Here is a 12,797-nt window from a genome sequence, read left to right on the forward strand (position 1 = left end):
GCGATCCGCCCCAGGTGTCAGCGCCCCTCGGAACGCCACTGGTTCAACCGTCTTTTTTTTTTGTTCTTGCACCCCTTTAACTAATCGATGAAACCCTCACACCTACTTCCTAAACCACATGTCCATTACTGACTTCTGACAGCTACATAGGTCACTGTTAGCCGTTAACTACTAACATGTCACTAAAATTACAGTAGTACACAGTTATATTACCAATAACTGTCCTAATAACTGCCTTCACTCTGCATAGAAAGTTTCCCTAAATTGCCTCAGATTTCAAGAACCTTCTCCACACCCCATTTGATCTCTTCCCCTACCCCTTGGGAGTATAGGTACCACCAGGGGCGTATCTGAGGGTTCGGCGGTAGGGGGGGCAGGGGCTAGAGTGAGGGGGCACATTATAACCCCCTGGCCGCCATCCTCCCCCACCGCCGTTAACCCTCCCCCGCCTACCACCAACCCTTTCCCCGCCTACCGCGGTCACCTACCCCCCGAGGTCCGCTCCTGCCGTTTTTTAAAAATATTACTTCAGCTGGCGGGGACCCCAACCCTGCCAGCCCAGCCAAGGTCTTTAACTTTTTCATCCTCGTGCTGTTAAACCTGCAATGCATCCTTCCAGTGGACGGAGTTTGATGTCGCAGCACGTTGACGTCCTGCACGTACAACGTGCTGCGACGTCAAACTCCGTCCAACTGGAAGGATGCATTGCAGGTTTAACAGCACGAGGATGTAGTTAAAGACCTCGGCTGGGTTGGCGGGGGTTGGGGTCCCCCGCCAGCTGAAGTAATATTTTTAAAACCGGCAGGAGCGGACCTCGGGGATAGGTGATCACGGTAGGCGGGGAAAGGGTTGGCGGTAGGTGGGGGAGGGCTAACGGCGGTAGGGGGGTCCAGGGCAAAATCTGCGGGGGCCCAGGCCCCTGTGGCCCCACGCAGATACGCCCCTGGGTACCACTGGTTAAGAACCCCTAGTCAATCACATTGCCCTTGAAAAATTTTGACCCCTTATTCCATACAAAACTGTTTCAAGTCTGTTCCTTGAATCAACAGCTCACTTCAGGTATTGCCACAACATTTCAGCAGGGTTTAGGTCAGGATTTGATCAGGTTAATACAAAACATTAAATACATTCTTCTTCAGACACTTTGTAGTATATTCTCGTCAATGTTTAGGGCCATTATCTTGCTCCATGACTCACTTTTAGCTCAGCTTCTGTTCATGTACAGGCGGCCTAGCATTCTCCTCTAAAATTTTCTGATATAGAGAAGAATTCATGGTTCCATCAATGATGGTAAGCCATCCAGTTCCTCATGTGGAAAATCAGCAGTCTCCTGCTGCAGCTCATCTAAGGACTCGTGTATCTAGCATCAGGAAAAAACTGAATGAGAACAGTGTGGTGTGCATGGGAAGACAGCTAGGAAAAACACACTGTTCTCTAAAAAGAACATTGCTGCCCATCTCACATTCAAGAATGGTAGTGGAAGTATAATGGTATTGGGTCTACTTTGCTGCATTAGAACCTAGATGACTTGCAGTAATTGATGGAACCAAGAGTTCTGCTTTATATCAGAAAATTCTAGAGAAGAATGTCAGGGCTCCCATAACTGAAGTAGAGCCAAAGGTAGGCTCCATGATGCAAAAAAAAAAAAAAAAAACAACTCCAAAATGTACGTACATCTACTACAGAAAGGCTGAAGAGGCTTCATGTCTTGGATTGGCACGATCTAAACCCCACTAAAATGTTGTAACAAAGCCTGAAGCAAGCAGTTTATAAAGGGAACCCCTTACCTGTTACAGAGCTAAAACAGTTCTCCATGAAAAGAATGGGCCAAAATTTCTTAAGAATAATGTGAACGATTAGTCCCCTCCCTCCCCAATATCCAAAAGATTAGCCCCCTCCCCCGGCTGAATATTCCCGATTAGCGCCTAGGAGATACCCAGCTATATCACTCAATATAGCCAGCAATCCCCGAATAATCAATTCACATCCGGCTACTGTAAGCGGGCACACTGGGCCGCTTAAATAGCTGGTCTATCTTTAGCCAGTTTAAAGTTAACCGGCTATCTTTGAATATCGACATAGCCGGTTAACTTTAAACCAGCTAAAAATAAACTGGATATTCAATGCTGGTCACCGGAAACGGTCCGGCATTGAATATCCGGGCTGACCACTGACTGTGGGAGTTAGCCAGGCTTCCTCCCGTGGTCTGAATATCGACCCCTAGATATAAATTGAAGTTATTGCTGCTCAAGAGATGCCAATAAAGGGTTTGATACAATTTCAAACAAGGAAACATATAGTTGAATCTTTTTATTCAATAGTCAAAATGTAACCATTTTGTCTGAATTGTTTATTCAGTTGGCTAATCTTTTACTCATTACTGTAGGTTTTAAATAGTCTAAATTGTACAAAAATACAGACCTCCTGGGGGGAAATCACAAACTTCTTCAGAGCTGTAAATATGCATAAGAACATAAGATATGTCACACTGCATCAGACTAAAGATCCACCAAGCCCAGTGGCTTGTCTCCAACAGTGAACAGTCTGTGTCGCCAGGAAATACCCAGCAGATACCAGAGTAAATTTCACTCCATGCTGATCACTCCCAAGGGTAAGTGTTTCTCCATGTCTACCTGGCTAATAATTGTTTAAGGACTTTTCTTCCAAGACTTATCCAAATTTTTTTAAACCCATCTATGCTAGGTACCTTGACCACATCCTCTAGCAACAATTTACCTATTTAGTTTCAACAATTTTTATTGATGATTCATCAATGTAAACAATCAACATGTTCAATATACAACAAAAAGAAAAATTGTTAACATATCCTTCTGCATGCGAAAGAGATAATGGTGACATCATCAAAATTTTTAACATTTCCTCCCTCAACTCAGATTCAAACCCCATCCCTCCCTCTCCTTTGAGTTTCAACAATTTTTATTGATGACAAGTCATAATAAACATAAGAACAACATAACACATGTTCTCCAGAAAAAAAAAAAAAACAGCGACAAGGAGTAATTATGTCACCAATCTTTAAACAATCGGAATACCCCTCCCTCCTATCAACCCCCCCCCCCCACCCTCCTTACAGACTTAATCAGCTTTTATGGGAGAATCAGCAGCGCTATTTACTTATTTAAAGAATTTCTATTCCGCATGATCCTACAACTCTCGGCGCATCACAGCGTAACATACCTAATATTTTAAAAGACAGAAATAAAAGATTCTTGACTAAAACAAATCCACCACTAAAACAATAAGGGGCTTAAACATCCAGCTTTAAACCACCATAAAAGTTTGAGCAAAAAGTAAAGCCTTCAAATGTTTATGGACCTGAAGAAGTGAAGTCATACCTCTTAAATTAAAGAGCAACAAATTCCACTGCCTTGCACCCTCAATATAAAAAAATAGCCTAATATGATAAAAGGAAGGAATATCAAGCAAACGTTTGTCTGAAGAACGCAATGCACGAGCGGGCTAACAGAACTTCAAAGAACTTGCCGCAGAAACTGGCACATCGTTGCTTAAAGTCTTTTTTAAACCTGATTCTCCACTGGATGGGTAACCAGTGCAACTCCTTAAGTACTGGTGTAATATGAGCCAAGTGAGAGGTATCAATGAGCAAACGAACAGCAGCATTTTGAGCAATTTGTAAAGGATGGATCTTACCTAGAGGTAACCCAAGATACAATGCGTTGCAGTAATCAAACAAGGGAGTGATCACATACTGTAGTACAGACCAAACGTTAGTAGGCAGCAACAACTTCTTCAGCTGCCTAATCAGATGTAATTTGAAAAAACATCTTTCTGAATAGATGCATGTTTCTGAGTTGAAATTGACAAATTAGAATCCAACCAAACCCCAAGATACTTTAAGCTTCACACAATACATATTAAAATACCCACACGGTGCACAAGTTAGACGCCAGGAAAATCTGTGCTAAACTAGTATTCTGCGGGGATCGCCCTTCATCAAATACTAGCTCAGCCTGGATCTCACGCCTACCTTTGGATGCTGCACTTACGCCTGCTGAAACCTGGTGTAAACGCTGGTGCGCAGTTGGGCATGCAAATGACCCTATTCTATAACAACGCACCTCATTTCTGAGAATGCCCCTCCCATGGCCACACCCCCTTCTATAGAATAAGGCACAGGGCAGATCCGCGCGTAAACCCAAATGAGTGCAAATTAACACGAAGATTGTTAAAGGCTCATTGACTAATTAGTTTGCGCACGGATCTGGTATCTACGCCCAGATTTTGGTGACCTATATAGAATCCAGGGGCATATAGCTGCAAAGTGTGCAGAGGCTGTAGAGGCAAGTGGGAACCCAGCTGGTGAGTGAATGGTTGCCAGTGTGGGGTAAGGCTGCCAACTGGATTCAGATTTGCGAGCCAGAGTTGATGCAGTCCTGGGTTTACCTCGTTGCATGCAGAGACTTGCAGTTCTGATTTCCTCATTGCATTCCCTAAGAAAAACAAGACTACAAGTCCCACTGTGTACTGGGGTAAACTCTGTCCTGCACATCTGGATCTAGTTGGAAGCCTTAGTGTGGGGGTGGGGGGTATGTTTGTAGATGACGTGGGACCCGAGTAAGAACCTCCAAGTATCCACAAAGTTAACTCTGATAGGCAGTAAGGGTAGGGTTACAGCATTATGTGAAAGACATTATTTCACAAAACAACATTATTTCACAAAACAAAGACATGCCAAAGGGGGAAGGAGTCTTTCTACTCACCGACTTCAAAGATTGCAAGGAAGGTGCCTTTTTCATGTTTGACTTGCTGCGGCCCACTTCTGCATCCATGCCAGGTCTGTCCACCCCTGTTGCTTTAACTGGGATGTGCTCCTCGCTAGAGGAGCGGAACCTACCCAGCTTCTGCCTGGTACTGTGGCTAATAGCACAGAAGAACTTCTTCAGCCCAGAATTGGCCCCCTTTTTAAGTGGTGCAGATTTTGCTCCTAAATTTGCGTCTTCAGATCCACTGAAATATATTTATAAGAAACATTAGAAAGTGATCAAAGAGGGCAAAGAAGATTGAGAACTGACTGCTCGTGGGGCGGGAGGTCCCACAACATGGGCTGCTATTAAGAAGTGTTATTTTACCACTATCTCGTGCTGTTTTAGCACAGGTCCCAGTCTGTGCAATGAGAACTAGTTACTAATAACCAAGGTTAACAACACATCTTAACGGTAGCCTACATTGATAACTTCCCCCCTTAATTAGCTGGTATTTGTATGATTCGTTTAGTAAAATTATTATCTTATATTCTATGAATGCAAATGAAGGATACCACACCAGTAAGGGACGTCTGTACAAGAAGACTGTGCAAGTACGCTGGCAAGGCTTTGGTAGCTTAGCAGGGTACGATAGGACATTTTGGGCCAGGCTGATGGCTCAGCTTGATCCTCAAGTCAGATCTTTTCTTGCCTAGGTCAGCTGGGGCTGGGGATTCTGTGGATATAGCGTTCACAGATTCCTGGATGGAAGGGAGAAGAGACAACAGCAACAAGGAAGAAGGGATGCCTTCCACAGACACTCAATCAACAAGCACAAAGAAGTGAGGGCAGTTAGAAGTTAGTGAACACCTGAGAAATTTATTATCCAACAAATGACCCAACAGCCATGTTTCAGCGGATATGCCTGTCAGGGGTCGTAAACTTGTTTGTGGAGCAGTCAAGAAGCAAAACATCATCATTATTGTATTCTATTCATAAGAAGTGGCCCACTGTTATCAATGATCTGAGCTGAGCCACAAAGTACGATACTCCTTTCCAGGGCTGCTGAGAGACTAAGCCAGGCTTGGAGCAGGGCTGCTGCCGCCAGGCTCCCCCCCCCACCAAGGACTGCTGCGTAGCCAGACCACAAAAATTGGGGGGGGGGGGCAACATTTTGCTCCTATCTCCCTGCCTCCCACTGCAACTCCACATACCTTGGTTGGCGGAGTTCCCCAAGTCCCACCAGCAGAAATCTTCCTCCAGCGCTGTTCTCTGCCACACTGCCTGCCCTGTGGCTGCTTCTCCCCTCACGTCACATATGCTCAGCACGTGTGACATGAGGGGAAAAGCAGCCGCAGGACAGGCAATGAGGCGGAGGAAGGCTTCTGCTGGCAGGGCTTGGGGACCCCTGCCAGCCAAACCAGAGGCCCCGAAGCCCTCCTGCTTCTTGTCTGCTCCTCCCCAGCCTCTAAGGGTTGGGGGGGAGCCCAGTGCCGGAGTTTTCTCTCTCCTGCTCCTGTCGGGATGTGGTCACCCGGGTCCTTGTCAGAAGCAGGACAGAGACAGACCCTGGCGCTGGGCCCCCCTTAGAGGCTGGGCCTGAGGGAATGTTGCCTCCCCTGCCCTCTCCTCTCGGCGGCCCTGCTCCTTTCTGATATCACCCTAATGGTGTATTGCTACTGACTGCTCTGCAAGTGAGTTTAGGACCTTTGATGCAGGCATGTCTGCTGAAACATGGCCCTGTTGGGTCATTTGTTGGATAATAAACTTCTCCTGATAATAAACTAACCTCTAGCTGCCTTCACTCCTTTGTGCTTGTTGGAAGGGAGAAGAAAATGTCATGGTCAGATGTGGGTGAAGCCTAGTGAGTGAATTTAATTTAATTTCATTTCAACATTTATAATCTGCTTAACCAAAATAGCTCTAGGCAAAGTACAATAAGAAGGTAGAATACATGTAAACATCAGCAATCAATACCATAACAACACAGAAAAATAAAATACAAAATAAATTAAAATATAAAATACATTAGAGTCAAGACCTAATCAGTGTTCCACCGGTTTACTGAAGAACACCAAAAAAAGAACAAGTTGAGCATATCTATTCAGACAGTTAAAGTAAAGTTTCTCTAAAAAATGTACAGAATAACCAGGTTTTCACTAGGTGTTGAAATATAAAGTATTCAAAGGTAGTCCTAATATCAAAACACAAGTTCCATAATTCTGAACCTTTCCCAAATATAGCCCTATTAGAGTTCTTCTCAAGCGACAAGCCAGTTGATATTCAGCTGACAGTGGACAGCATTTTTTTTTTTTTTTTTGTCTGCTGCTGATGCTAAAACTGGAAATTCAATGCTGGGCCCTGTGCGGGCTTTGGCTTGAATTTCTTTCTTTTTTTTTTTTTTTTTTTTTTAAGCCAGCTAGTGCATGATTGGTTAAGTTAATATTCAGACTTAACTAGACATGGGTTAGTGCATAAACATAGGAAAGCTATTTATGCGGTCCTATTTATGAACCAAACCTGGCCAGTTAGGTCTGAATACCAGTCGGTGGCCGAAAGATGTTTTTGAAGGAATTGTCAATCAGAAGTCATGGGTGGACCTTAAAGCCTTTTTAGGCTGAGAAAACCTCATAATCTGGTAGGTAACCAAGACCCAACCCATATAATGCTTTAACACCAGGGTTAGTAATTTGAACTTAACTCTCACTTTACTGTGGAGCCAATGGAGCTTAACCAAAAATGGAGAAGCATGATCAAACCAAGCACCTCCCAAACTTAATTTAGCATTCACATTTTCTACAATCTGTAGATTATCACTATTTATCTGGCAAACCTAGATAAACAATACTGCAGTAATCAATAGGGGATAAGACCACAGATTGAATGAGTACTTGAAATCTGACGAAGCATCTTGAATTTAAAAAACGATTTATGGATCACACTGTTAATCTGCTGAACCACTGTCAGACCTGAATCAATCAGAACTCCCAATAATTTGATTCCACTTTGGATAGGAACCTCCACTCCAGCCAATTTTGGTAAAATCTGCAGTTGGGGGAGCAATGAGTTCCCAAGCCAAAGGATATTAGTCACATCCATACATACAATTTGTTGACAACAGAATTCACAAGGGAGGAAACCAATTGAAGTCAGAAGATAATGAAAATAAGAGCACAATTCCATATGTCCCAAGGTGGCTAGTTTATATATTCAATACAATATTAGCAGTACCAATGATTCAAATCTCACACACAACTAAACTGCTGTCTCACTAAATCAAATCTTTTCTTCATGAAGAAAAATGTGATTTTATAACAGTTTGTGTATGAAATGAGAGCACAATGTCATCGGAATAATAGAAACAATTAATCCCCAGTGGCTTCAATATCCTATCCAGGTTGCTCAATTAAAAATGAAAAAGAATGGGGGAAAGGGGGAAACCTGTGGGACCCCCATATGCCAAGGGCTCAACAAGGTTTTCTCTCAAGAAACCTGGAAGAATCTATTTTTCAAGAATCCGATAAACCAGTCCAAAAATGCAGCAGAAAGATCTAATTGCATCACAAAAGCTTGGTGTCCTTTATCAGTCTGAAAGGAGCCCAGCCAGGACTGTCTCTGCACTAAAAGTCAGGTGAAAATCTGATTGCATAGTATCTAGAATTTGGGGATGATCCAAATCTAAATTTGGGTGGTAACTGCTGCCTCCATTATTTTTTTACTATCGTAAGAAGATTAGCTACTGGCCGGTAATTTTTACAAATTTTGTTATCCAGACTGTCTCCTTTAAAGGGGATAGTACAATCTCACCCAAGCTTTCAGGAAAGCATTCTTCCTTAACAATGAATTAACCATAGTCATTACATGTACCAATGATGTCTCTGGCATGAGCCTTATCAAACTTGCTCGACAGGTCCAAAATACAAGAACCTTTGGCAAATTCTGACACCAAGAGGCGGATAATATAAAAGGTTACTTTTGTGAAGGAGGTCCAGAATTAGAGCACGTGTGAACAGACTAGGTATGCTGATTGAGGGGGAAAAGAATTACAACATAGGAGAAAAAAAAGAGTTTTGGTTGCTGCATGGAGATTTCACTATTTCTATTGAAATACCTCTTGTATATATCTGGATTGCTCTAGTGCCTCAGGAATGGAGCCATGTGAAGTAACAGGCTTTGGAATAGAATAAAGGTTCTGTTTTCCTGTTCAGTTATTCTTGACTACTGATCAGGGGTTTGGACGGGGTCAACAATTATGACCCGTCACAAAGAACAGACATATTTGGTCTATGTATGGGAGGTGACAGTGGGGCATAATCGAACGGGCGCCCAAGTTTTCCTGAGGGGAAGGGAAACCTGTATATTAAAGAAACAAGATGGGCGTCCATCTTTCGTTTCAATAATACGGTCGGGGACGCCCAAATCTCAACATTTGGGTCGACCTTAGAGATGGTCGTCCCCGGTTTTCGGCGATAATGGAAACCGAGGACGCCCATCTCAGAAACGACCAAATGCAAGCCCTTTGGTCATGGGAGGAGCCAGCAATCGTAGTGCACTGGTCCCCCTGACATGCCAGGACACCAACCGGGTACCCTAGGGGGCACTGCAGTGGACTTCAGAAATTGCTCCCAGATGCATAGCTCCCTTACCTTGGGTGCTGAGCCCCCCAAAACCCACTCCCCACAACTGTACAACACTACCATAGCCCTTACAGGTGAAGGGGGCACCTACATGTGGGTACAGTGGGTTTCTGGTGGGTTTTGAAAGGCTCACATTTACCACAACTGTAGCAGGTGGGGGGGGGGGGGGGATAGGCCTGGGTCCTCCTGCCTGAAGTGCACTGCACCCACTAAAACTGCTCCAGGGACCTGCATTCTGCTGTCAGGGAGCTGGGTATGATATTTGAGGCTGGCATTGAGGCTGGCAAAAAATACTTTTAAAGTTTTTTTTTAGGGTGAGAGGGGGTTAGTGACCACTGGGGGAGTAAGGGGAAGTCATCCCTGATTCGCTCCGGTGGTCATCTGGTCAGTTCGGGCACCTTTTTGAGGATTGGTCGCAAGATAAAATGGACCAAGTCGGCCAAGTGCTCGTCAGGGACGCCCTTCTTTTTTCCATTATCGGCTGAGGATGCCCATGTGTTAAGCAGTTCCGCCTTCGCTATGCTTCCGACATGCGCCCGGGAACTTTGGTCGTCCCCATGACAAAAAGGAGTTAGGGATGCCCAAAATTGGCTTTTGATTATGCCTATTTGGCGAACCTGGGAGAAGGATGCCCATCTCCCGATTTGTGTTGAAAGATGGGCGCCCCTTCTCTTTCGAAAATAAGCCTGTGTCTATGTGTAAGGGGGGGGGGGGGGGGGGGAAACCTATAAACAAAACTGAAGATTATGCTCAATTGCAGCCCCCTTACACCACAAGCAATGTCATAACCAATGAATCAGGCCTTGATTAACCCTCCAGTTCAAGACTCACTGTGGAAATGAGCTCTGGTCTACTGGTGTCTGTCTTTTCTGTGGGTCCTCCACTGGAACATCCAAACTGGGCAACCCAGAGAAGCATGAAGGCTCCGTACCATCTGGAAGTAGGGAGATGGTGATACCGGCAGAGCTGATGATACCCACGGCGGAGGGAGCAGTACCTGAGAATGGACATGTAGCTCAGCATACACACAAATATGAATGCATCACAAATACTTATTTTCCTGCCCTGCTCCCCTGGAGATTTCCACCAACAGAAATATTTTGAAGTAGGTAAAAGAAGTTTGCCCCAGTTACCGGTATACTCTTTAGATCTATACTAAATATTTGCAGGAATAACTACTACTACTACTACTATGCAGTTTTACTCACCTTGCCCATAACAGCAGGAAATGTAAACCATTAGCTGGCCTGGACTATTTCAGTGGTTCCCAAACCTGGTCCTGGAGGCACCCCAGCCAGTCAGGTTTTCAGGATATCCACAATGAATATTCATGAGAGAGATTTGCATGCAGTGGAGGCAATACATGCAAATCTCTCACGAATATTCACAGTGGATATCCTGAAAACCTGACTGGCTGGGGTGCCTCCAGGACCAGGTTTGGGAACCACTGGGCTAATTATTAAACTAGCAGTCAGGTGCCCACTGATCCAACATGACAAAGGCTTTTGTGTATCAACTTGCCAATATGCTGAATGAAATACATTGACAATAATTATTATCATTAGGATTTATTTACCACCTTTTTGAAGAAATTCATTCCAGGCGGTGTACAGAAAGAGTAGCCTGGACATAGGCAGACATGATTAATTAGTAAATAACATTCAAATAGAAGTATACTAGAATATCTTGCTCAGAGAGGTGGACACAGAACTAGTGCTGGTGCCCCCTTGAGACAACTCAGAGCACATGGCACATCCAGAGGCATAACACAGTGTAGTTCACCCCTCTTCCCTACATCTTCCAGACCCTGACGATACCCCATCTTGCCTATCCTTATCATCCCTAGGTAAGGATTTGCAGATGGGAAAACCAGGGCTCAGAGAATCACTTACTATTTATTTATTTTTGTTACATTTGTACCCCGCGCTTTCCCACTCATGGCAGGCTCAATGTGGCTTACATGGGGCAATGGAGGGTTAAGTGACTTGCCCAGAGTCACAAGGAGCTGCTGTGCCTGAAGTGGGAATCAAACTCAGTTCCTCAGGACCAAAGTCCACCACTCTAACCACTAGGCCACTCCTCCACACTATACAACCTTCCTGGACTTCAAGCAGAATGACAGAAAATGGCAGGTTAAATGATGGCTTTCTTCCATTTAATATCTTAGGGGTCCTTTTACTAAAGCTTAACATTCGCTAATGGAATTATCACGCGCTAAATGATGAGAAGCCCATAGCTATACAATGAGCGTCTTATCATTTAGTGTGCACTAAGTTTGTTAGTGTGCATTAAGCTGCAGTAAAAGGGCCCCTTAATAACTAAGATACAAACAAATGCCTAAGCTTTGATGTTTATAATAGAATGGTTCGGGTTTGGCCTAATAACAAAGTAATGGCCTTTCTCAGATCATATCCAATGTGCATCTGATACCTGAATCTGTTGCAATTAAACATGAACTCTGAATTCAGATTGTTAACCAAGTGTCTCAGTTGCTAACCAATCATGTAAGGAGAGAGAAATTTATTTGAAAGCTTTTCTCGTTCATGTGACAAGGGCAAGATAACCAGGCATTGCCGCTGGTTTTGCTAGTTGGGATATTTAGGCACTCAACTGACTCCATTTCTTTCCAGCATAGGCTGACCCAGTCCTGATTTTACACCAATCCATGTATGGAATTATAGGTCTGGTTTTTGTCGGGAAATCAAGACCCATGAATGCAGTGCATCAAAACGAGACTGGAGCAGCTAGGACAAAGTAGAACCAGCTGGTATCCGTATAAATGTTCCTCTTCTCAATCCTAATGTTTCCTAGTGTCCAAAGAAGAAGCCCCAGCTGCCTCATCCGATGGATCACTCACCTGCCAGGGACACAAAACCCCCTGTAGAAAGAAAGTGTCAACGTTAAACCAACCATCAGAAATGATAAAACTAGTGAATGGTTTTCCTTACCTTCATTGTTTATACTGGAGTCTTCACTAAGTGACCCTTTACCCCGCTGTCGACTCTGCTTATTGTCTGGCTGACAGGTTGCTGTTCAGAGCTGGTGTTGTTGCAATTATTAGTGGACCAAGCTCCCGGCTGACTCTTACAATGTGCAGCAGATGTGGAATTTTTCTCAGGCTCTCTCGTCTCTCAGACACTGGTACAGAAATACGTTGGTCTCCTGCCTCTCAGACACCGCTACAGAGGTATTTATATGGTATCCTCTCCCTCATGGAAAGTGATACCATATTGTATTGGGGGATGACTGCCCTGAGGCAGTGATACAGAACTGTAGTGGTGTTTCTTATGCTTCTTAGACACTAATACAGGGGTGTTTGGGAGCGTTTTCTGTCTCTCAGGCACTGATCTAGAAGTGCACTGGGGAGACTTTTGCTCCTGTGAGGTAGAAGAGGTGGCATGCTGTAGAGTCTGCATTTCCGACGCTAGTGCAGAAT

General features: G+C 44.2%; 1 protein-coding gene across 1 annotated transcript in view; it reads right to left on the minus strand.

Annotated features, from left to right (window-relative positions):
- The window catches only part of KIAA1614 (KIAA1614 ortholog), a 105,889-nt gene that overhangs the window by 25,734 nt on the left and 67,358 nt on the right, over positions 1–12,797 (minus strand). The window contains 5 exon segments of the mRNA XM_030207022.1: positions 4,743–4,989; positions 10,193–10,358; positions 11,419–11,437; positions 12,325–12,499; positions 12,545–12,797. Of these exon segments, the coding sequence (XP_030062882.1) occupies positions 4,743–4,989; positions 10,193–10,358; positions 11,419–11,437; positions 12,325–12,499; positions 12,545–12,797 (860 nt within the window).

Source organism: Microcaecilia unicolor, chromosome 6 (genome assembly GCF_901765095.1).
Source record: "Microcaecilia unicolor chromosome 6, aMicUni1.1, whole genome shotgun sequence".
In the NCBI taxonomy this organism is placed as follows: domain Eukaryota; kingdom Metazoa; phylum Chordata; class Amphibia; order Gymnophiona; family Siphonopidae; genus Microcaecilia; species Microcaecilia unicolor.